Here is an 18,311-nt window from a genome sequence, read left to right as displayed (position 1 = left end):
TGTTAGAGTGGCGCATTGGAGCTCGAGTTAAACTATGTATTCAGGGCATTTTATTATTCAAGTTCAATCCTTATGCTCTTATTCCTGATGTCGCTTATCAGATACTCCAAGTCGTCGTTATCCTTGCATTCTCTCCTAAGATACAAGATCCAGTCTTTAAGGGCAGACAAATCCCAAATAGACCTGTAGTAGAGTAAGAAGACTGCATAGACCTGCAATTCCAATGAGCCCTTCATTATTAGTGAGCTGTTAAAATAGGATCCTCCACACAGAAGGTTTCTTATATTAACCTTCAGAAGTAGGTCGATGTCATCGTACTCCCCTATCAACCTGACAATCGAGTCTATGTTATTGAGGGACAGAAGCGTTATTAGGCATTGCCTCAGAATCATCTTTTCCGACGGGCTCGAGGACTTTGACACCATTATTCTTGTGATTTCTTCCTTGACTATTCCCTCAATCGCCTTGCTGTTTTCTGCATTGATGTCTCCGATGAAGAAGAACAGGAGAAACTTCTCGAAGTTACTGGCATTGCTGAACATGTTGATAAACATTCCTGTGTCCTTCTTTCCGATATTTATCAAAAGGTTCTTTGAGGAAGAGACGTTCAGAGACATCCCCGTAGCGACTTCGTAGTATCCGAGTAGATCTTCTATTCCCGTGTACTGCTTCATAAGATACTTAATCCTGTCTTCGACATTGTCCCCCACAACTATCCTGCACTTGATATACAAACAATACTCGTTGATGTTTGTGCTGTCTAGGACATAGTCTTTGTCTGTGATGTATCTTGAGTATGGGCTCTTCCTTGTGTAAACGGAATAGAGAATTAGCTTACTGAGGATTCTGAAGATAGACGGGTGGGATATGTCCGGCAGAATGAATCCCCTGTCAAAGCTAACATCCACATTCTCAATATCATAATCAACTAGATTCTCGTATATCCTAACAGCCATTTCTTGCACATATGGATTGTCCCTGACATATGCATTGAACCAGTCCTCGTTATTCATCACAAACTTGCATGCCTCATGGTTGCCCTTCGTCACCTCATAAAGATACTTGAATCCCTCCTCCTCGTTTTCCGAAAGCCTTTCCAGAAAGTTCTCGTTCATGAAGAATGAAAAGTCTCCAAATAACCTTACATATTCAAAGAACCTTGGATTCGGTGTATTCATGATCACGTTGATTATCGATACATCACCAATCACAATTCCTGTGCTGAGCTGAAACTCAACAACCCTATTAGTGACTTGTGAGTTATTCAGCATTGCCACCCGGATGTGCTGAGACATCAGGGAGAGCTGCGAGGTAATGAACTCGGCGCCGATCCTACTTTCTGTATCTCTCTTGTCTGCAAATCTTTCAATCACATCGAAACATCTAGTGACAGTCTGCGGGTCTTCGCTTTTGAGTGCATGCATGGCAAATCTGATGCATTCTTCATTTCCAAGAAACGTGCAGAACTTGAGGAAACTTGGCGTCATGGCAAAGCTCTTAGTTACAAGTTCCTTTTCAAAGTCGGAATGAACCGCCTCCTTGTTGAATATCCCTACACCCCTCATAAACTCGCAAATAGTCTCTCTCGAGTCTTCGTCTCTCATGAACGAAGAGAGGATTTCGTATATGCACCCCTTGATCCTTAGCGATATTTGCCCTACAAGAGTGTTTAAAAACAGCTCGACAAATCTCATGAAATATAACCTTACAAACCCAAGCCCATGCTCATCAGAAGACATCAGCTTCTCAATAACCTGCATGAGGTGGTAAATAAGCCTCTCGTCCTCCGGTCGGATCCTCTTGTATTCCGCCTGGTTCAAGACATTTATCATTTCCAGAGCCTTTCTCAGGTCGTTGAAGAGATTTGCCTTCGATAAAATTTCATATCCCCTCAAGCAGCTTTCCCCATCAACCATGAGTGAATATACAAATCCAACGTATGCCTCCTCCTTCTCGTCCTCTTCAATATCAAGCAGCTCAAGGTCTTTGGTTGTGTTGAGTTCGTAAAATATCTGGTATATGATAGTTCGGTCTCCCTCCTTCCTAAGCCTTTCCTTGCAGGAACTCAGTATTCTTTCTTTTATTTGAGGCCGAAGAGACTCCTTGAAGCTTCGAAGCAGTTCTAATAAGACTGGCCCAACAACCAGCTCATTGATTACTCGAAGATCATACGACTTCCAGGTTGGCGCAGTAAACGCTACAGCAAGATTAACACTAACACCATCGGGGATCTCTTGCTCGCTCAGATATGTTTTGATTTTCTCGGCATGTATTCCTTCCTTGATACTGCACAAGATGTCAACAATTACCTCATCAGTACGCGCCTTTATGTCCTCAATCTCCAACGAGCATTCTGGAGATACCTGGGGAATCCCCTCAAGCAGCACGTTGCACAGCGCCATGCATACATCACTGTTGAGCTCCACTCCATTTCTGGAAATAAATTCTAGAAGAACAACAACGTTGTACTTCAATGTAAAGAGCGCCAGAACCTTGCTGTCCTCTGCAGAATATGTCTTGATCCTTCCGTACGCCATGCTCTGTTGGCACAAGGCATCCCTCATGAACCTTATGTCTCCCTCAGAGACTGCATGGATATCTTCGTATATCTTATTTCTTATTTCCTTGAACCTCTCAATAAGCATTGGTTTGTAAGGACTGCATCCTTGTAGAATTAAAATTTTTCTCGACCCTGCAATGAAGAACGCCTACAAGAAAGTCCGAGTACGTTATCCAGTCAAGAGGCCCGATGTAAAGAGAGAGCCTAAGAAGCCAAGCGAGGAGTTCAGGAAGGCTCGCATGCTTGCGGTCTCTGTTGCTGAGGAGCTGGGAGGGCTCTCTCCGCTTGAGAAGAAGACCATTTCACTCATTGAAGCTAAGAACAATAACAAGGCACACAAACTACTAAGGAAGAGGCTGGGCTCTCATAAGCGTGCTGGGAAGAGGATTGAGAAGTTGACGAGGATGCTTCTGGAGGAATAAAGTATACTTTTGGCCTTTACTACTTGTCTTACTTTTTCTATTTTGCAGGCCATCGACGATTTTTTGAGTAGTGAAAAATTTAATCCCTAAAATGAGCGCTATTATCGTCGATAATAATGAGATCCAGTACATCGTTCGTATTCTCAACACTAACATTGATGGTACAAAGAGGATTGCCTTTGCTCTTACAAAGATTCGAGGGGTGGGGAGAAGGATCTCGACTGCCATATGCAAGCGCCTTGGTATCGACCTGGAGAAGAGAGCTGGAGAGATGACTGAGGAAGAGATGAAAAGGATTTCTGATGCAATTCTCGATCCTGCAAGTGTCGGGATTCCCGAATCCTACATGAACCATCAAAAAGATATCATTGATGGGACAACATCCCACCTTATAGGTACAAAGCTCGATGCAGATCTAAGGATGATGATCGAGAGAGGGAAGAAGAATAAGCGCATCAGAGCATGCAGGCTTGATGTCGGGCTCAAGGTACGTGGGCAAAGAACTAAGTCAAATGGTAGACGTGGAAAGTCCATGGGTGTTTCAAGAAAGAAGTAAAAGATCTTTAACTTTTTTATTATACCTCTTCATATTTAATGAATCACTGCAGTCCTTAGATGTCAATACCCTGGAAGCTTATCTATGCTTTCTTTGTTGACCATGTTCTCAGGGATTATGTCGTATTTGAAAGCCACAAGTTCTTTGTATGTGTTTTTTATTGTAACTTCGGTGACATTGGTGACAAACTGGATGTCTTTCTGGATCTTTTTTTCCTCCGGGAACAGGTTGGTTACCATGTATATGACAGCAGCAGCTATGGAGTCGGGGCTTTTTCCTGCAAGGCATCCTAGCTCGTGTGCTGCTTTTGCTATTTCCGTTGCAATTTTTTGGATTTTGATATTCAGGTTAAGATCAGAGCAGAATCTTGCTATGATGTTTTCCGTCGACATGGTTGCCATTCTTTCCAGATGGGGAGATATCAGCTTGAAGCACCTTCCTATCTCTCTTTTCTGCACGGCAGTCATTACGCTTATCTCTTTGAATGTCCTAGGGCACTCTTCCTGCCTACATGCTATGTATATGCAGGCTGCAACAATCCCCTCTACATTCTTGCCCTTCAGAAGCTTTCTTTCCTCTATGTTCTTAAAGATGTAGTGTGCTCTATCAATGATGGTCCTTGACAGATTCGATCTCTCGCAAAACGCAGTAATGAGATTCATGCCATGCTTCAGGGCTCTTTCGGGCCCTCTCATACTGTTTTTCATCTGAATCTTCGATAGCATATAGGAGTTCATTCCCCCTCCAGTGCTTATCATCGTATCCAATTGCTCAGATTCAAGATAAGGGTTACTTGCGCTTCCAATACGGCATGGGTCCACCTTATTGCTATCCCCAAACGATCTCCATTCGCTTCCCTCATCTATGATTCTGTTCCCAACAACACATCCACACCTTCCACACACGTGGTATCCATTCTTGTAGTCCTCAATTATGTTCTGTGTTTCCCCACAATCAGAACACGTCTGCACGAATGGCTTGAATTTTGGAAGTGTTTTCATGCTTGGGGTCCTTCTGTATATCATATTTATTCTTTTGATCTTCTCTTTCAATAACTCCTGATGAGTAAACATCCAGGAATGAAACCCAGCCCGCCTGATAAGGATGAAACAATCCTATAAATAGAGGGACGGTAGACATAAACATGAAGAAGGAGCAGAGCTATGGAAGAATCCTGGTAATACTCGCTGCTGCATGGATTCTGTATAGGTGCTATGGCCTCATAGCAAGGACTAGGGAAGAGAAGATTTCTGTAGAGTTCCTTCGGGATACCATAGATGATGCACAAAACTCTCACACAAGGAAGATGAGCAAAAAGGAGATAAAAGAAAGGCTTGGAAGGTCCACATGGACATTGCTGCATACAATGGGGTCTAGGTATCCTGCATTCCCAACCTTCCAGCAGAAAAAAGACACGCTGGCCTTTATTCATCTACTGTCATCGCTTTTTCCATGTGGAGATTGCACCAAGCACTTCCAGAAGCTACTTCGGGACCATCCTCCAAGGGTCGGGAGTAACGAGGAATTCAAGACATGGCTGTGTGAGGTTCACAACGTAGTCAATGAAAGGTTGGGGAAGGCCGTTGTTGATTGTAAAACTGTCGACGAGATCTGGCAATGCGGGTGTGAGGCCTAGAGGACGCAAGTAAATAAACTTTATGTTTAACATGGTGGATATCCATAGCTCTAGAGGAAGGACTCACAAAAGCCCAAAAAATTTGCACCCTGAAAATGTAAGTGAGATGGCCCATTTCTAATTTGAAGGTCGAATGAAAAGAGAATTAGACGCTTAGCATCTGGAATTCTGAACTGCGGAAAGAATAAGCTCTGGCTGGATAACAATGAGATTGAGAGGCTTAACAGCGCAACTTCCCGGGAGCAGGTTAGGCAACTCATCAAGGACAATGTGATTATTATGAAGCAGGACAAGCATACCAGTAGAGGACGATTACGAAAGAGATTGGAGGCAAAGAAGAAGGGAAGGCACATGGGGCCTGGAAAGCGTTTTGGTACTGCAAATGCAAGGATGCCAAAGAAGGAGTTGTGGATGAAGAAGATTCGTGCAATGAGAAAGATGCTGAAGGAGATGAGGGCCAGTGGGGAGATCACCAAGGAAGACTTCCGCACGTTTTACATGCAGGCGAAGGGACACTTATTCAAGCACAGATTCCACATGAAGGACTGCATTGTCAAGAGGAAGGCTGAGGAGCAAAGAGCTAGAGAGCTTGCGGAGCAGGCAGAGGCACTTAACTTGTCTAGCAGAGCAGTTTCGTCTTGAATAAACATGATTACTTAATTTTTGTTCATGAGAGATTATTCACTGATTTATCAATATTAAGGGGAACAGAAGAGATCTTCATTTGCTTCTTTTAAATTAGTGCTTTGCTTAAAAGACTTTGCCTGGGATGACAGAGGATGGATAGAGAGGAATTCACCAGTATAAAAGAGAAGAAAATTTTCCCAGAGATACTGACGTTTGTATCCTTGTTTTTCATGACATTTGTACAGTATGGAGAGATGAATCATCTAATGGTTATCTATGCTACCAAATTTCTTGTATTTACAAACTTTTTTTACCACGTGGGATCCTCTATTTGGAGGATCTTTACCTATATCCAAGAAAGAAGATCCCTTATAAATGGAGTGTTTAGCATCAGAAATATGCTAGAAGTTGCAATGATGTGCTTTCTGGTATTGTACTTTAGAAAGGTTGTTACTGACCCCCAAGAGGGAAAAATAGATAGGTATGTGATTGTTGTATCGATGGGATATCTTCTGTCGAAGGTTAATGAGGTATTGGACTATTCTACTATACAGAAGCATTGCTCTAAGATGCTTTTTTCATCCGTGGTTGTTCTAATCATTGGAATTGCGTTTATAACAGATTTCTGGAATGATGGCACGGAAGGTGTCTACACAGAGATTGCTTATGTGATAGGTGTTTTTCTGTCAATTTTTGAACTAGCTGTTGAAGGAAGAGTTGTGGAGAGATCTTTGCTTAGACGCAGGAGCTTTTCAATATTTATGGCTCTTTTGCTTATATGTGCTATATCCTTTCCTGTTATCTGTCCTGTCATGATAAAGTGGAGTGATTTGTTTGTTGGATGGATCAAGATTAAGATAATTGGATTGATTAAGCCGCAGCTTATCAAGATAAAGGACAGGGTTCTTAGTCTGTCGAAAGAACAGATCAAGGTCTTTGTTTCTGAATACGTAAGGAAGATATTAGAGGAGTACCTTCCCAACTTCAAAGATGCTGTTAGGCGTAAGGTTGGGGCCTACGTGCCAGAAAAAATAAGTGGTATTCCAAGCTCTGTACTTAAATGGTGGAAAAGTTCAGACGTGCAGCCCCCTTTGAATGAGTTTGATTAAAGTTTGAAGAAATTGATAAATACGGGAATTTAATGTCCATCCTTATCTCCATGCTGGACGATAATGAAGTATTGGACACACACAAGATTGTTTGCAGGCCGTTTAGAGAAACAGGATATTGTGGATATGGAGATTCTTGTAAATACTCTCACGATAGATCTGTCGAATATACAGAAAGCTCTGTTGTTTCTAATGCAGGGCTTCTGTGTGGAATATGCAAGAAGCCATACGAAGAAAAAGTAGTCACGGAGTGCGGGCATAGCTTTTGCTCTTTGTGTGCAATAAGAAGATATCAAGGTGGCGACGAATGTGGGGTGTGTGGAAAGCCGGTGTATGGAAAGTTCTGGGTGTCATGAATATCCTAGGTGCCTCCCGATTTACTCCTTAACAAAGCTTATTTTGATTGGATTGTCTCCTATTTGAATAGGAGAGCTACATAAAGATATATTTTAATTTTGTTTCTTTACCAATGGACTATGACCTTCCATTCCTATGTCCGATACTCTCGCCTCGATACTGCCTGGCATCTACCCTGTGTCCGTGCTACCTGTCCTCAATAATATATGCAAGGATATTCAAGAATAAGAGATTCTCTATGTTCGGATTCTTTCTGGTTCCATTTAGTGTGTATGGAATACGAAGGTATGTCCAGGATAAGCTCCAGTACAAGGAGAGCTTTGAAACGAGTGCAATGAAAAGCCTCTGCTGCTGCAATAGCCTGGCACAGGACCTCCATGAGATGAAGATAAGAAGGATTGGGGTTTATAAGTTCCTTTCTGAGCCGATTCCATGTGACGACAGCGACCCGAGCTTTTGATATATATAAATAAATTTTGATTGTACTTAGGTCACCTTTGGCCCTTCCATGGATGTTAAGAAGAAGAGTGGGGATAAGCATATTAGATTGTGACTTTATCAGGCTAGAGGAGGAGCTGAGAGGTCTGAAGGCAAACGGGGTCAGTAACATTCACCTGGATGTTATGGACACAACCTTTGTTAACAACATCACCTTTGGACCATGTGTAATCAATAAGATTCTTGAGCATAATTTCGTGTTTGACATACACATGATGGTTGAGTCTCCGCTAAATATCATCATGCAAATAAACTTGGAGAAGGTGTCTTTGGTGACGATTCATCATGAAATAAGCAACAAAGCAGGTGTTAGGGAATATCTCCGGCAGAAGGGTGTATTGTTTGGGATTGCCATCAATCCGGAGACCCAAGTAGAAGAGGTAGAGGTTGAGGATGTAGATTTTATTCTTGTAATGAGTGTCAAGCCAGGGTTTGGAGGACAGAAGTTCCAGGAGAGCTGCTTGGCAAAGATAGAAGAGATTCGGAGACATGGGAAGATGGTTGGTATTGATGGGGGAATAGGAATGGGGAATATTGATAAGGTTACGGGGGCTGACTATATTATAGTAGGATCTGGATATTTTCGATCTGAAGACAGGAAGAGATTTCTTTGCAGCATCACAGAGAGGTTTCTAGGTGAGGCTTGCTCGGAGGGAGATTCTTTTTTACGGAGCCCTTAGCCCTCTGGATGAATTGTATGAGTGAGATGGTTTTTGACTGTGAAAAGAATCTAGAGCTTATTCTTGTGTACAGTTTGCTATCTAAGAATGAGGTCAAGGTAGCAGTTAAGAGGAGGCAGAAGATGGCAAAGTCCTTTGCCAAGCTCTTACAGAAGATATCCCATGGGTCTGCATACTCTGTATCTGAAGGATATGTGACCTTTACCCCTGGGTCGCTGAAGGGAGGAGAGGTTGCCATACAGTGTGAAGAGGAGATTTCGATGTACATTGAGCCTATTCTTGTCCTGTGTCCCTTTGTAATTGAGCCTTTGAAGATAAAGTTCAAGGGAATAACGAATGGGAAGCTCTGCGTTGACTTGATTAGAATTGCACATTTTGGTGTGCTAAGAGGATTTGGAGTCAAGGAGTGCGAGATTGTTGTCAAGAAGAGGGGTTTTGGGCCTATTGGAAAAGGGGAGGTTGTATTTACTGTGGGTAGCCCTGGGAAGATTTCCACCATTGTATTGGAGAAGCCGGAGAAGATTGTCAAGGTCCGAGGATTGGTGGTGAGTAGCCGGGTGAGCTCTATTCCTGTGAAAGAGATGACAGAAACAATCAAGGAGCTTATGGGAGATGTTTCGAACACAAAGGTTTTCTCAAACATGTCGAACAGATTGGACTCTGGGCCCTCTCCCGGGTTCCAATGTGCTGTTTTTGCAGAGTCGAAGAATGGGGTTTACTACTCTGTGATGAGTGGAGAAAAGTTGACGCCGAGGGAAACGGCAACGGCTGCTTGCAAGGAGCTTCTTCTGAGTATCAGACATGGAGGAGTGTTCGACAAGAAGCTCCTTTATCTTGCACTTTCCCTGATGTCTCTATCATCTACAAGCATAGGAAGCCTATGGGTTGGAAAGGTTGACTCGGATGTAAAGGTTATCCTAGACCTGTTGAAGCAATTTTTTGGATTTGAATACGAGGTTAGAAGGAGTGGAGACGGAGACGTTGTCTATGGAGCAGGATGTGGGCTAAGCAGGATTAGCAGGCAGCTGAAATGAAAATTGAGTGGATAACACAACCCAATGCTGGAAGAGGGGGCACTGAGCAAGAGGCTTGAAAAGCTGTACATGGACTACATAGAGATAGAGAAGATCTTGAAGAGGCTGAGGGACATAAAGAGGCAGTGTTCGTACAAAAGCACTGCAGCCAAGCCGAAGAAAAAGGAGTCTGTTTCTTTGTCTGTTGAGGCGGACGTGAAGCTGGATGAGAGTTTCCGGAAGGCAACAAAGAACTGCATGAGGTTTGACCTCGGCGATCCTTTCTGGAAGGAGATATCCAGAAGATTTAACATTCCAAGGAATGAGTGCTTCAACAGATGGATTAACAAAGTAGAGGACTTTGATAGAAAGCTGTGCCGAAATGACATGGATAGGGTTAAAGAAATGAACGACGAGGGAAAGGATTGGATTGAGATATCCAGGGAGATGGGATGCAGGCCACTAAAAGTGTTTGTTGAGCATCTTCGGTTGAATACTACATCTGTGCCCAAGATGTGGAGTGTGGAGGAAGATAGGCTCCTAGAGCAAGGCGTAGAGAAGTATGGCCTTTCAAAATGGAGATATGTTTCTAAGATAGTTGGGACAAGGACTGGAAAGGAGTGTGCGATGAGATTTTATTTCCTCAATAAGAATGTCCGAAAAGGAAAGTGGACTAAGGATGAGAAGGAGAGGCTTGTTGAGGGGGTAGGGATATATGGAGAAGGGGATTGGCGGGGCGTAAGCACCCATGTGATGACGAGGAATCCTATCCAGTGTAGATCTAAATACATGGCTGAAACAAAGAATAAGAAGGATAATAAATAGGCTTTGACTTAAAGCAGTTTATATGTAAGGAATTACTTCATCATTGAGCTGATGAAGTCGTCTATTTTCTCATCACTCCATGAGATGCAACCTCTCCTGGTTAGAAATCCGGTGAGCTTCTCTTTGAACTCATAGCTTAATGTCTTCCCTTTGCTCTTGAATGCAGCCTTTTTATTGGAAAGCATGACATCAGCCTTGTTTTTGACGAGGAAAGCATAGGTCTTGTTTTCGTCGAATGTTTTTCTTCTTTCATATAAATACTTCAACTGCTCTTCTATGGATGGAATACTAGACATGGCGTGTCTCATTGGGTTTATCTGTAAGTTCAGCTTGTCCATTCTAGCAATGCATCGTCTAAGAACTTCTTGGGGATTGTCCAAAGTATTGAGCGCCTTCTTCACCTCTTTGACCTGTGTTGGATTTGTGTGGAGAAAGGTTATCTTGTCTATTTGGTGTTCTATCTTCCTAAGCTGCTCTTTTATGGTGCTTCTCAAACTCTCCATGATTTGAGTGGGGAAGAAGGCCTCAGTAAAATATTTCCAAGAAGAATCTTGAGAGTAGAAATACATATTCCAAAACGATTTGTGAATTGAGAGTCAGAGATTGAAGCATTGATGAAGAGGGTCCTTGTGGATCTTCTTTTGGCAGTAATCAGAACAGCCATGCCTCACCTTATAGGAAGTGTCAGAACTTGTCACCTTGCTGCACGCAATGGGAGAAGTAGCATTGCCAGAGTTGGAGAAGAGAATTTTGCATGTATATGGAAAACCCAGGAGGGCTGGCTCTCTACAAAAAATAGATTTGAGGACAGAAATACAGATCAATGATCCCACGAAGTGGTGTTAGAAAAGTAAGTCTAAGGTTTTAGTGGAAAAGTTCCCTGGAAAAAATTACCCCAGTCGATGTCAGATCTTCTAACTGATGAGCTAGGCCAGACATTTCAAATAACCGATGAGGAAAAGACATGCAGAACGAAGGGGAATCAATGCATTCTTGCAAACATTGGGGTTGTTAAGTCCATAGCAACCTTTCTTTCGACCTCGCTAGGGCCTACGGGTATGGACAAAATACTTCAAAGCAAGGACGATGACATAGTTGTGACCAACGATGGGGCAACCATACTTAAGGAGATGGAGATGACGGAGAATCCGATTTCAAGGCTAATAGTGCAACTAAGTGAATCGCAGGACGAGGAGATAGGAGATGGAACGACTAGTGTGGTTGTACTTGCTTCTGCACTTCTTGATCAGGCACAGGTTCTTCTTGGGCAGGGGGTACATCCGATAAAGATATCCGAAGGCTTTGAGTTAGCCTTGGAGCACACGATTGAGCACTTGTCCGAGATTTCTGAGGAGATTTCTGATCTGAAGGAAACGATGATGAAGGCAGCAAAGACAAGCCTGGGGAGCAAGATAGTGTACAAGTCCCTGGAGAAGTTTGCTGAGATATGCACGTCTGCAGTCCTGATGGTTGCAGACATGGAGAGAAAGGACCTCGACTTTGAGCTGATCAATATTGAAAGCAAGGTGGGGCGGGATATATCTGATACCACTCTTGTCAAGGGTGTTGTTCTTAACAAGGAGTTCAGCCATCCTCAGATGAAGAAGGAGGTCAAGGATGGAAGGATAGCGCTTTTAAGCTGTCCCTTTGAGCCTCCAAAGCTGAAGACTAAGCACAGCCTTGTGATTTCCAACCCTAAGGAGTATAAGGAATTGGAGGAGTACGAGAAAAGAAAGTTTGTAGAGATGATAGAAAGTGTTAAGAGGAGTGGTGCTAATGTTGTGATGTGCCAGTGGGGCTTTGACGATGAGGCCAACTCTCTTCTGATGGAAAATGACCTTCCTGCTGTGAGATGGGTTGGAGGGCATGAGCTCGAGCTTCTGGCAGTCCACACTGGAGGATCGATAATAGCTCGGTTCGAGGACTTAGAGAAATCTGATGTTGGAAGTGCAGAGATTAGAGAAGAAAGCCTTGGGACGGAGAATGACAAGATCATTGTGGTTGAGAATTCTGAGCGTAGCAGGGCTGTTACGATTCTTGTGAGGGGGGCAAACGACTTAGTGATTGAGGAGGCAAAGAGGTCTGTTCGAGACGCCCTTTGTGCTGTAAGGAACATCCTTACAAACGACAGAATAGTTTATGGAGGAGGGTCTTCTGAGATGTCATGCTCTCTTGCTCTGGAAAGGGTGGCTGAGGAATACTCTGGTGAGGAGCGGGCAGCCATTCTTGGATTTGGAAGGGCTCTAGAGGAAATACCGCTCTGTCTTGCAAGAAACAGTGGATACAATCCAGTTGAGTACTCATCCGATCTTCGTAGGCTACAAATGGAGAGCAAGAACTCTTATCTTGGGGTTGATTGTCTCGGGGCTGGGGAGAAGGACATGAGGGTACTAGGGGTTTTTGATGCTCTGAGTAGCAAGATCAGGCAACTCCAGATGGCAACCCAGCTTGTGACCATGGTTCTTAAGATTGATAACGTTATCTCTGACTTCTATGATTAAAGACTATTTTCTGTTTCTTGTAGAGAACGGGGCTGGGTGCCTCCTTGATTTAGATTTACTTTTGTGCTGACCCATTCGGCTATGGAGAGGATTGAGGAGTATATAAATGGTAAGCTCAGGGAGTATAAAATAAAAGTGGATGTGAGCTCTGTAGTTGAAGAGCTTGCATTGTCGAACAAGATAAACGAGTTTATGACACCGAGTTCTGTATATACTGTGTTTCTGATGCACCTGGGGAAGGATGACGAGATGTACAAATCCATTCTTAACGGAGAGTATCTGTTCGACATTGAGGCTGGGCTGAATGACAGAGAGTCGTTATATTGCGACAGAGAGCTTAAGAAAAAGATTACGAAGATTTATGGAGAAAGGGCCAGATATGTTTATGTCAGCACCTCGGGAAGTAAGCATTTTATTGGGATAAGGCTCAGTGACAAGGGATACGAGCCCATAGCAGGGCATGGCGGTCCTGAGTGTGCGATTCCATACTTCCTACTGGTTGACGGGTTAAAAGAATTTGGAATTGGTGACTTTGAATGGAACGAGGTGATATTCGGGTATAGGGTTACGGAAGATGAGAGATCGAAGTACATTGAGATTCTTGAGCATGTTAAGAAGATGAGGCTTCCTGTCCAAATAATCGATAGCGATGCAATGCACATATCTACGTCGGTGATGAATGTCCATGAGTGTTATCTACATTGTGGATCCTATGCAAATTGGCCAGAGGATGAAGATGCCCTCAACTGTGCTAAGACTGCCCTATACTGCTTGATATACAAGAGAAGCAAGTATAGAAGTGCCATTGGATACGATTATGTCCTTTTGAAGTACAGAGGCTCGTACTTCAAGTTTAAGATTATGATAAGAAGAGACATAAAGGCAGAATTCAGGGTCAATGCCCGAATATCTGAGATTATTAGTCAAGAGTCCGACATATTTAAGAAGAACGTGAGGTTTGTCAAGGCGTTTCTGGATTGCCACGGGTATTTCCCTGTATACTTTGATGACAGACTTATAGAGCTGATATGCTTGATGGTGGGGAAAGAAATAAGCTCGTTTGGAAGGTTTTTCAACGAGTTTCTAGGATACAAAATCAAACTGGAGGGTCTAACATTCAATTTAGAGACACTGAAGATTACAGAAAACAAAAACAAGAGGTTTGAGGTAGTATACCAGCATGATGTGGTAGTTGTGAGAACTCCACCGCCGAAGGTCATCCAGAGACTGAACGGGCTGAAGAAGGCTGTTATGGCACAGAAGATTGAGCTTTTTGATGGAAACCTCCGTCTGCAGACTAACAAGCTGTTACAGCCGTTTTTCAAAGACTACGACTTTGTCCTCAGTCTTTCTGAAAGGCCAGGCTTTAGTGAGGTTAAAGACAAGGCAAAGCAGGAGTTTTTGTTTGGGGTGCCTCTTGTTGAGGAGCTCCTTCTTCCCAGCCTGAAGAGCAAGGGATACTTCTTCTACTCTTCAAGACACTCTGTTCTTATGGTCAAGGTTAACGAAGAATACAGCCCGGAGGAGTTACTTTATTTCCTGCTGCTGAGGACAGGATTTAGATATTTCCTCAGAAATTTCTAGGAAGCTCAAATAAAAACCGTATTAATATATTTTCCTCTGAAGGCACCCGATGGATGAGTGTGAAGCGGGATTCATTTACATATCGGCATGCAGACAGTATCCAGGCCTTTGGGCTCAAAGCGGGTACTCTTCTTGTCGCCACTCGAAGCAAGCTTGTTGAATGGGACAGGATGAGAAGAAGGGCTATTAGGGAAGTTAGTGTGAGAGGTGAGATAACAGACGTCAAGTGTCTCAACGGCTACTGGATCTTGCTAACAAAGAATAGTGTTGAACTCTTTGATGGAGACACGATCGAGCATATTGGGCCAAAGAGGCCGCTGGACGCTTCCATTGCGTACAAGGATTGGCTTCTGATTGTGGGAAATGAAGAGATTACAGTCATCTCAATCAGAAAGGGGAATGCCGAGGCTAGAAAGGTCAGGCTTACATCCAACAACGGGATATGTACATGTGGGGCCAGCTCCGCAGAAGGACTGTTTCTCTCATTTGAAAATGGAAAGGTGTTTTCTATTGGAGAGCCTGAGGTGATGGGCATCGTGCTTGGAAAGGCTGATGAGGTCCTGGTGGATGAACTGCCATGCCTGATATTTCTGAAGGAGGCTATAGTCTCAATTAATGTTCTAGAAAAGGATCTGGTGGTATCTCTGTTTAACAAAAAGGTTCTTGTATTAAGCCTAGAAACAAGAGAGGTGTTATTTACGGAGCTTCTGTACAACATCAAATGCTCCACAATATGGAATGAGATGATTGTTGTAAATGATTGTAAAAACAATATTCTGTTTCTTGACAGGAGACTTGTAATTTCTTATAGTAACTGTCTCAAAGAGGAAATATGCGGTGTCCTAGCAGATGGAGACGGGTTGGCTGTAGGATTCACGATAGGGGTAGTGAAAGAGTATGTGACGGATGGCAAGACACGGCCTGGGTTTGTGTGTGAGGCCATGGAGTGAAGCCTTCTCTGGCACACTTTGATGCTGATGTCATTAGGACCTGGTTCCTTGTTTGGAAACATTGGATTTATTTCTAATTAAGAACGTTGAGAGTATTTACAAATTTAACGCAGGCCAGTTTGGAAAATGAGGAGGATTAAATTTTAATTTCCCAAATTATAATTGAGCCAGAATTATCTGTCAAAACGACAAAATAAAAGCAAATGAATCCAAGGAGCCCCCATGTTGAGTAATAGCATTATTCTTATGCTTCAGCTCACTGGGTATGTTGTTAAGGTATACATACAAATGGCAGTGTACATAGTACAGATGGCCCTTAATCCAGTATGGGTATTTGCATCTGTTTTCTGCGGTTTTAAGGTTGGGATAATTTATGGGATGAGGTGTATGCTAGTTCCTAGGAATGAGGAGGAGGAGGAGCAAAGGGAGACTAAGAAGGCAAGTCCCTCACACAAAGGCACAGAGGCGCTCATGGATAATCTTTGCTACAAGAAGTATGTCCCCCAGAGAATCAACAAAAAGTTTCTTTTAGGGAAAGAGGACCTTGCACTGGTTATAACTGATATTGTCGACAGCACAAGTCTCTGGAACTGCTCTCCAGATGCAATGCATAGGACCATTAAAGTGCATGATGAGGTTGCTAGAGGCCTGTGCAATACATTTGGGGGCCTGGAGGTAATGAACGAAGGAGATTCGTTCTTTCTGATATTCACAGATATTCGAAATGCGCTTGATTTCTCTATAGGGTTTTATAGGGAGATCGAGCGCATTTCTTTTAAATTTAAGCACACACGCCCGAAGAAGACTGGTAAGGACAAGGAGGTAGGGCTTCTACCCTTAAATATCCGAATGGCGGTAAACAAGGGGCCCATCATACTACACTGCAATGAGTTCCTTGAGATCTATGGAGATGCGGTGACCAAGACCCTTGAAATGCTAAACCACTCAAGTGGGAAGATCTGTATTTCACAAAGCTGCTTGGAGCCTGAGAGCCCTTGGAATAGAAGAAAATGCCTTTTTTGTATTCATAAATAGTAAAGCCTGTAAATGAGAACAACATATCTTTTTTAATCTTCACTCTTTATCTCAGAACCTTTATCGAAGAAGACAAGAAGAGGGAGAAAAGAAGGAGGGCTGGTTTGATACCCGGAAGGAATGCTAGCGTCAGCATCATCCACACCCTCAGGATCTCTGTAAGCCCCTGACCGATCTCAATCATGAGTCCCATGAGAACTGCACACAGGTGCACTGTGCATACAAAGAAGTCTTCTTTTCTGGTCATGAGGCCTTTTCCGTACTTTTCCCAAGAAATATGGTTCAGTAGAAGTGTTATAGGGAGTAAGAATGAAGATATTGCTGCAAGGGTATTGAAAAGCACATCATGCTTCATCAAGTGGGTCCCGCCGTTCTGGAGGCTCAATACACTGTGCCTCTTCACCGGGTTCCACTTCCATTTGGGACTTCTTGCAAGCCTCTTGTGATGCTCGATCATCTTATGGATAAAGCTTTTCTGAGGAAAGTGCAGGACTGTTTCTTTAGGCCTTCCATCCTCGAAGTTCTTCTTGAAGAAGTCATGGTTCTTATTATCGCTTATGTAGAATAGTCTTGATTTGTTATCACTGTACAAAGACCCCTCTACGACCTTTTCTGCATCGCCTCCTCTGGTTTCGCCCTCCTCAGATTTCTGAAGGCTCCTGACACACAAGTCCATTGCGGTCTTATAATGCCTGAACTTTATTAATGACCTTCTGCTGATAATCGGCCCATCTCCAATTATCTGCCATATGTCTTCTTCGTCGGCCTCGTTGTCCTGCTGAGAAAATCCAAGGACCTTCCTGAACTTATCCTCGCTGTCTTCATTGGAAACCCTCAGGCACATGTTACTCCCAAACTCCACTAACTTCACAAGATCTCCATGGCCTATGTATCTACCCTCCTCTTCTATGTTTTTCGCGGAATCACTCGGATGAACCTTAATTATCACCCACATGGAGTCCTCAGTCTTCTGATTCGAGCATGAGGGAGTGCCGTCTTTCATATTTAAATATGCAAGGTGCTTCTGGTTCAAGATGGTAACTATGCTTCTGTCCATAAGATACTTGTCGGCAGGCTCTTGGACACTTCCCACCAACGTTGCCTGGAACTCTATAGAAAACTTCTCTGCATCGTCTGTGTATTGCTGCTGTATTGAGTAGTGTATAAAGAACGACAGGACATATATAAAGACAGGGAGAAGGATAAAGGCTGCAACTCCCTTGATAAGCTTCAGAGCAGCTTTTCTTATCTTGTTCTTAGGGTTTACAACGAATGAAAACAGATGTAATCCATAGAATACCATAAGAGGAGGCAGGACCGATATGGAGGCCCAGTTCGATGCCATTGAAAGGCCCATCAAGAACCCAGAGAAGACAGTGCGGCGCCTCTTTAGCTGTGCAATCGCACACACAAAGAAGAATATTGAAAACACCTCGTTTGTGAGAAACACAATCTGAGTGTTGATCAGTAGTCCGACTATGTGAACGGCCACAACCATCCAAGATAGTATCCTGTTGTACGTCTCTCTGGCCAGCCAATACACTTGCACCATAGTTATTATAAAGAGAACGAGACTGACTAGTCTGGGGCTTTCTAACACTAGGGACAGTAGGGGCATATTCATGTGTGTTGAGGCTCTATACAGCCCATAGGATATCAAAGACGGCAATGGAAGACTTCTGTAAAAATAAAATCTCCCGGCTGCATAAGACCTGAAGTTTCGTACGAACTCTGCCTCGTCTTTCGTTGCAGGTGCCTTCTTATTGAATAAAAGGGCGGACAAAGCTGCTATAAGTACAATTTCAAATGCCTGGCCTGAGTACGAGCTTTTTATTTTGGTCTGCAATGCCTTTGCCATGTTGTTTGTTTTGATCTGGTTGTTTATATGCAGTAAACAATTCCTTCTCCATATTGGATTGAGAGGCTACCTAGATGATAAAAGACACAACGTGGGACCC

At 43.2% G+C, this 18,311-nt stretch overlaps 18 protein-coding genes across 18 annotated transcripts; 14 read left to right on the top strand and 4 right to left on the bottom strand.

Annotated features, from left to right (window-relative positions):
• Positions 1-53: 53 nt before the first annotated feature.
• On the bottom strand, positions 54-2,645 carry EHEL_061070 (uncharacterized protein; the record flags this gene model as incomplete). Its single annotated transcript, XM_003887410.1, has 1 exon — positions 54-2,645. One exon carries the CDS (start codon positions 2,643-2,645, stop codon positions 54-56), a length of 2,592 nt encoding a protein of 863 aa, XP_003887459.1.
• A 52-nt stretch (positions 2,646-2,697) lies between these two features.
• Positions 2,698-2,982, top strand: EHEL_061060 (60S ribosomal protein L36; the record flags this gene model as incomplete). Its single annotated transcript, XM_003887409.1, has 1 exon — positions 2,698-2,982. One exon carries the CDS (start codon positions 2,698-2,700, stop codon positions 2,980-2,982), a length of 285 nt encoding a protein of 94 aa, XP_003887458.1.
• A 91-nt stretch (positions 2,983-3,073) lies between these two features.
• EHEL_061050 (40S ribosomal protein S18) lies at positions 3,074-3,538 on the top strand (the record flags this gene model as incomplete). Its single annotated transcript, XM_003887408.1, has 1 exon — positions 3,074-3,538. The coding sequence occupies one exon, from the start codon at positions 3,074-3,076 to the stop codon at positions 3,536-3,538; it is 465 nt and encodes a 154-aa protein (XP_003887457.1).
• Positions 3,539-3,600: 62 nt separating this feature from the next.
• On the bottom strand, positions 3,601-4,539 carry EHEL_061040 (transcription initiation factor TFIIIB subunit Brf1; the record flags this gene model as incomplete). The annotated part of the gene is made up of 1 exon (XM_003887407.1): positions 3,601-4,539. The coding sequence occupies one exon, from the start codon at positions 4,537-4,539 to the stop codon at positions 3,601-3,603; it is 939 nt and encodes a 312-aa protein (XP_003887456.1).
• A 143-nt stretch (positions 4,540-4,682) lies between these two features.
• Positions 4,683-5,174, top strand: EHEL_061030 (mitochondrial sulfhydryl oxidase; the record flags this gene model as incomplete). The annotated part of the gene is made up of 1 exon (XM_003887406.1): positions 4,683-5,174. The coding sequence occupies one exon, from the start codon at positions 4,683-4,685 to the stop codon at positions 5,172-5,174; it is 492 nt and encodes a 163-aa protein (XP_003887455.1).
• Positions 5,175-5,269: 95 nt separating this feature from the next.
• EHEL_061020 (60S ribosomal protein L19) lies at positions 5,270-5,816 on the top strand (the record flags this gene model as incomplete). Its single annotated transcript, XM_003887405.1, has 2 exons — positions 5,270-5,271; positions 5,303-5,816. Coding segments are annotated over 2 exons (516 nt in total).
• Positions 5,817-5,953: 137 nt separating this feature from the next.
• On the top strand, positions 5,954-6,910 carry EHEL_061010 (uncharacterized protein; the record flags this gene model as incomplete). The annotated part of the gene is made up of 1 exon (XM_003887404.1): positions 5,954-6,910. The coding sequence occupies one exon, from the start codon at positions 5,954-5,956 to the stop codon at positions 6,908-6,910; it is 957 nt and encodes a 318-aa protein (XP_003887453.1).
• A 50-nt stretch (positions 6,911-6,960) lies between these two features.
• EHEL_061000 (zinc finger domain-containing protein) lies at positions 6,961-7,266 on the top strand (the record flags this gene model as incomplete). Its single annotated transcript, XM_003887403.1, has 1 exon — positions 6,961-7,266. One exon carries the CDS (start codon positions 6,961-6,963, stop codon positions 7,264-7,266), a length of 306 nt encoding a protein of 101 aa, XP_003887452.1.
• Positions 7,267-7,379: 113 nt separating this feature from the next.
• EHEL_060990 (uncharacterized protein) lies at positions 7,380-7,727 on the top strand (the record flags this gene model as incomplete). The annotated part of the gene is made up of 1 exon (XM_003887402.1): positions 7,380-7,727. The coding sequence occupies one exon, from the start codon at positions 7,380-7,382 to the stop codon at positions 7,725-7,727; it is 348 nt and encodes a 115-aa protein (XP_003887451.1).
• A 52-nt stretch (positions 7,728-7,779) lies between these two features.
• On the top strand, positions 7,780-8,445 carry EHEL_060980 (ribulose-5-phosphate 3-epimerase; the record flags this gene model as incomplete). The annotated part of the gene is made up of 1 exon (XM_003887401.1): positions 7,780-8,445. The coding sequence occupies one exon, from the start codon at positions 7,780-7,782 to the stop codon at positions 8,443-8,445; it is 666 nt and encodes a 221-aa protein (XP_003887450.1).
• Positions 8,446-8,453: 8 nt separating this feature from the next.
• Positions 8,454-9,479, top strand: EHEL_060970 (RNA 3'-terminal phosphate cyclase; the record flags this gene model as incomplete). The annotated part of the gene is made up of 1 exon (XM_003887400.1): positions 8,454-9,479. One exon carries the CDS (start codon positions 8,454-8,456, stop codon positions 9,477-9,479), a length of 1,026 nt encoding a protein of 341 aa, XP_003887449.1.
• Positions 9,480-9,503: 24 nt separating this feature from the next.
• Positions 9,504-10,283, top strand: EHEL_060960 (Myb-like transcription factor; the record flags this gene model as incomplete). The annotated part of the gene is made up of 1 exon (XM_003887399.1): positions 9,504-10,283. The coding sequence occupies one exon, from the start codon at positions 9,504-9,506 to the stop codon at positions 10,281-10,283; it is 780 nt and encodes a 259-aa protein (XP_003887448.1).
• A 32-nt stretch (positions 10,284-10,315) lies between these two features.
• Positions 10,316-10,786, bottom strand: EHEL_060950 (uncharacterized protein; the record flags this gene model as incomplete). Its single annotated transcript, XM_003887398.1, has 1 exon — positions 10,316-10,786. The coding sequence occupies one exon, from the start codon at positions 10,784-10,786 to the stop codon at positions 10,316-10,318; it is 471 nt and encodes a 156-aa protein (XP_003887447.1).
• Positions 10,787-11,185: 399 nt separating this feature from the next.
• Positions 11,186-12,784, top strand: EHEL_060940 (t-complex protein 1 subunit epsilon; the record flags this gene model as incomplete). The annotated part of the gene is made up of 1 exon (XM_003887397.1): positions 11,186-12,784. The coding sequence occupies one exon, from the start codon at positions 11,186-11,188 to the stop codon at positions 12,782-12,784; it is 1,599 nt and encodes a 532-aa protein (XP_003887446.1).
• Positions 12,785-12,865: 81 nt separating this feature from the next.
• EHEL_060930 (uncharacterized protein) lies at positions 12,866-14,368 on the top strand (the record flags this gene model as incomplete). The annotated part of the gene is made up of 1 exon (XM_003887396.1): positions 12,866-14,368. The coding sequence occupies one exon, from the start codon at positions 12,866-12,868 to the stop codon at positions 14,366-14,368; it is 1,503 nt and encodes a 500-aa protein (XP_003887445.1).
• A 53-nt stretch (positions 14,369-14,421) lies between these two features.
• EHEL_060920 (uncharacterized protein) lies at positions 14,422-15,318 on the top strand (the record flags this gene model as incomplete). Its single annotated transcript, XM_003887395.1, has 1 exon — positions 14,422-15,318. One exon carries the CDS (start codon positions 14,422-14,424, stop codon positions 15,316-15,318), a length of 897 nt encoding a protein of 298 aa, XP_003887444.1.
• A 222-nt stretch (positions 15,319-15,540) lies between these two features.
• Positions 15,541-16,353, top strand: EHEL_060910 (uncharacterized protein; the record flags this gene model as incomplete). The annotated part of the gene is made up of 1 exon (XM_003887394.1): positions 15,541-16,353. One exon carries the CDS (start codon positions 15,541-15,543, stop codon positions 16,351-16,353), a length of 813 nt encoding a protein of 270 aa, XP_003887443.1.
• A 46-nt stretch (positions 16,354-16,399) lies between these two features.
• EHEL_060900 (uncharacterized protein) lies at positions 16,400-18,211 on the bottom strand (the record flags this gene model as incomplete). Its single annotated transcript, XM_003887393.1, has 1 exon — positions 16,400-18,211. One exon carries the CDS (start codon positions 18,209-18,211, stop codon positions 16,400-16,402), a length of 1,812 nt encoding a protein of 603 aa, XP_003887442.1.
• Positions 18,212-18,311: the final 100 nt, after the last annotated feature.

Source organism: Encephalitozoon hellem, chromosome VI (assembly GCF_000277815.2).
Source record: "Encephalitozoon hellem ATCC 50504 chromosome VI, complete sequence".
Taxonomy (NCBI): Eukaryota; Fungi; Microsporidia; family Unikaryonidae; genus Encephalitozoon; species Encephalitozoon hellem.
The sequence above is the reverse complement of the archived record's forward strand: the minus strand, read 5'-3'. Positions and strand labels throughout refer to the sequence as shown.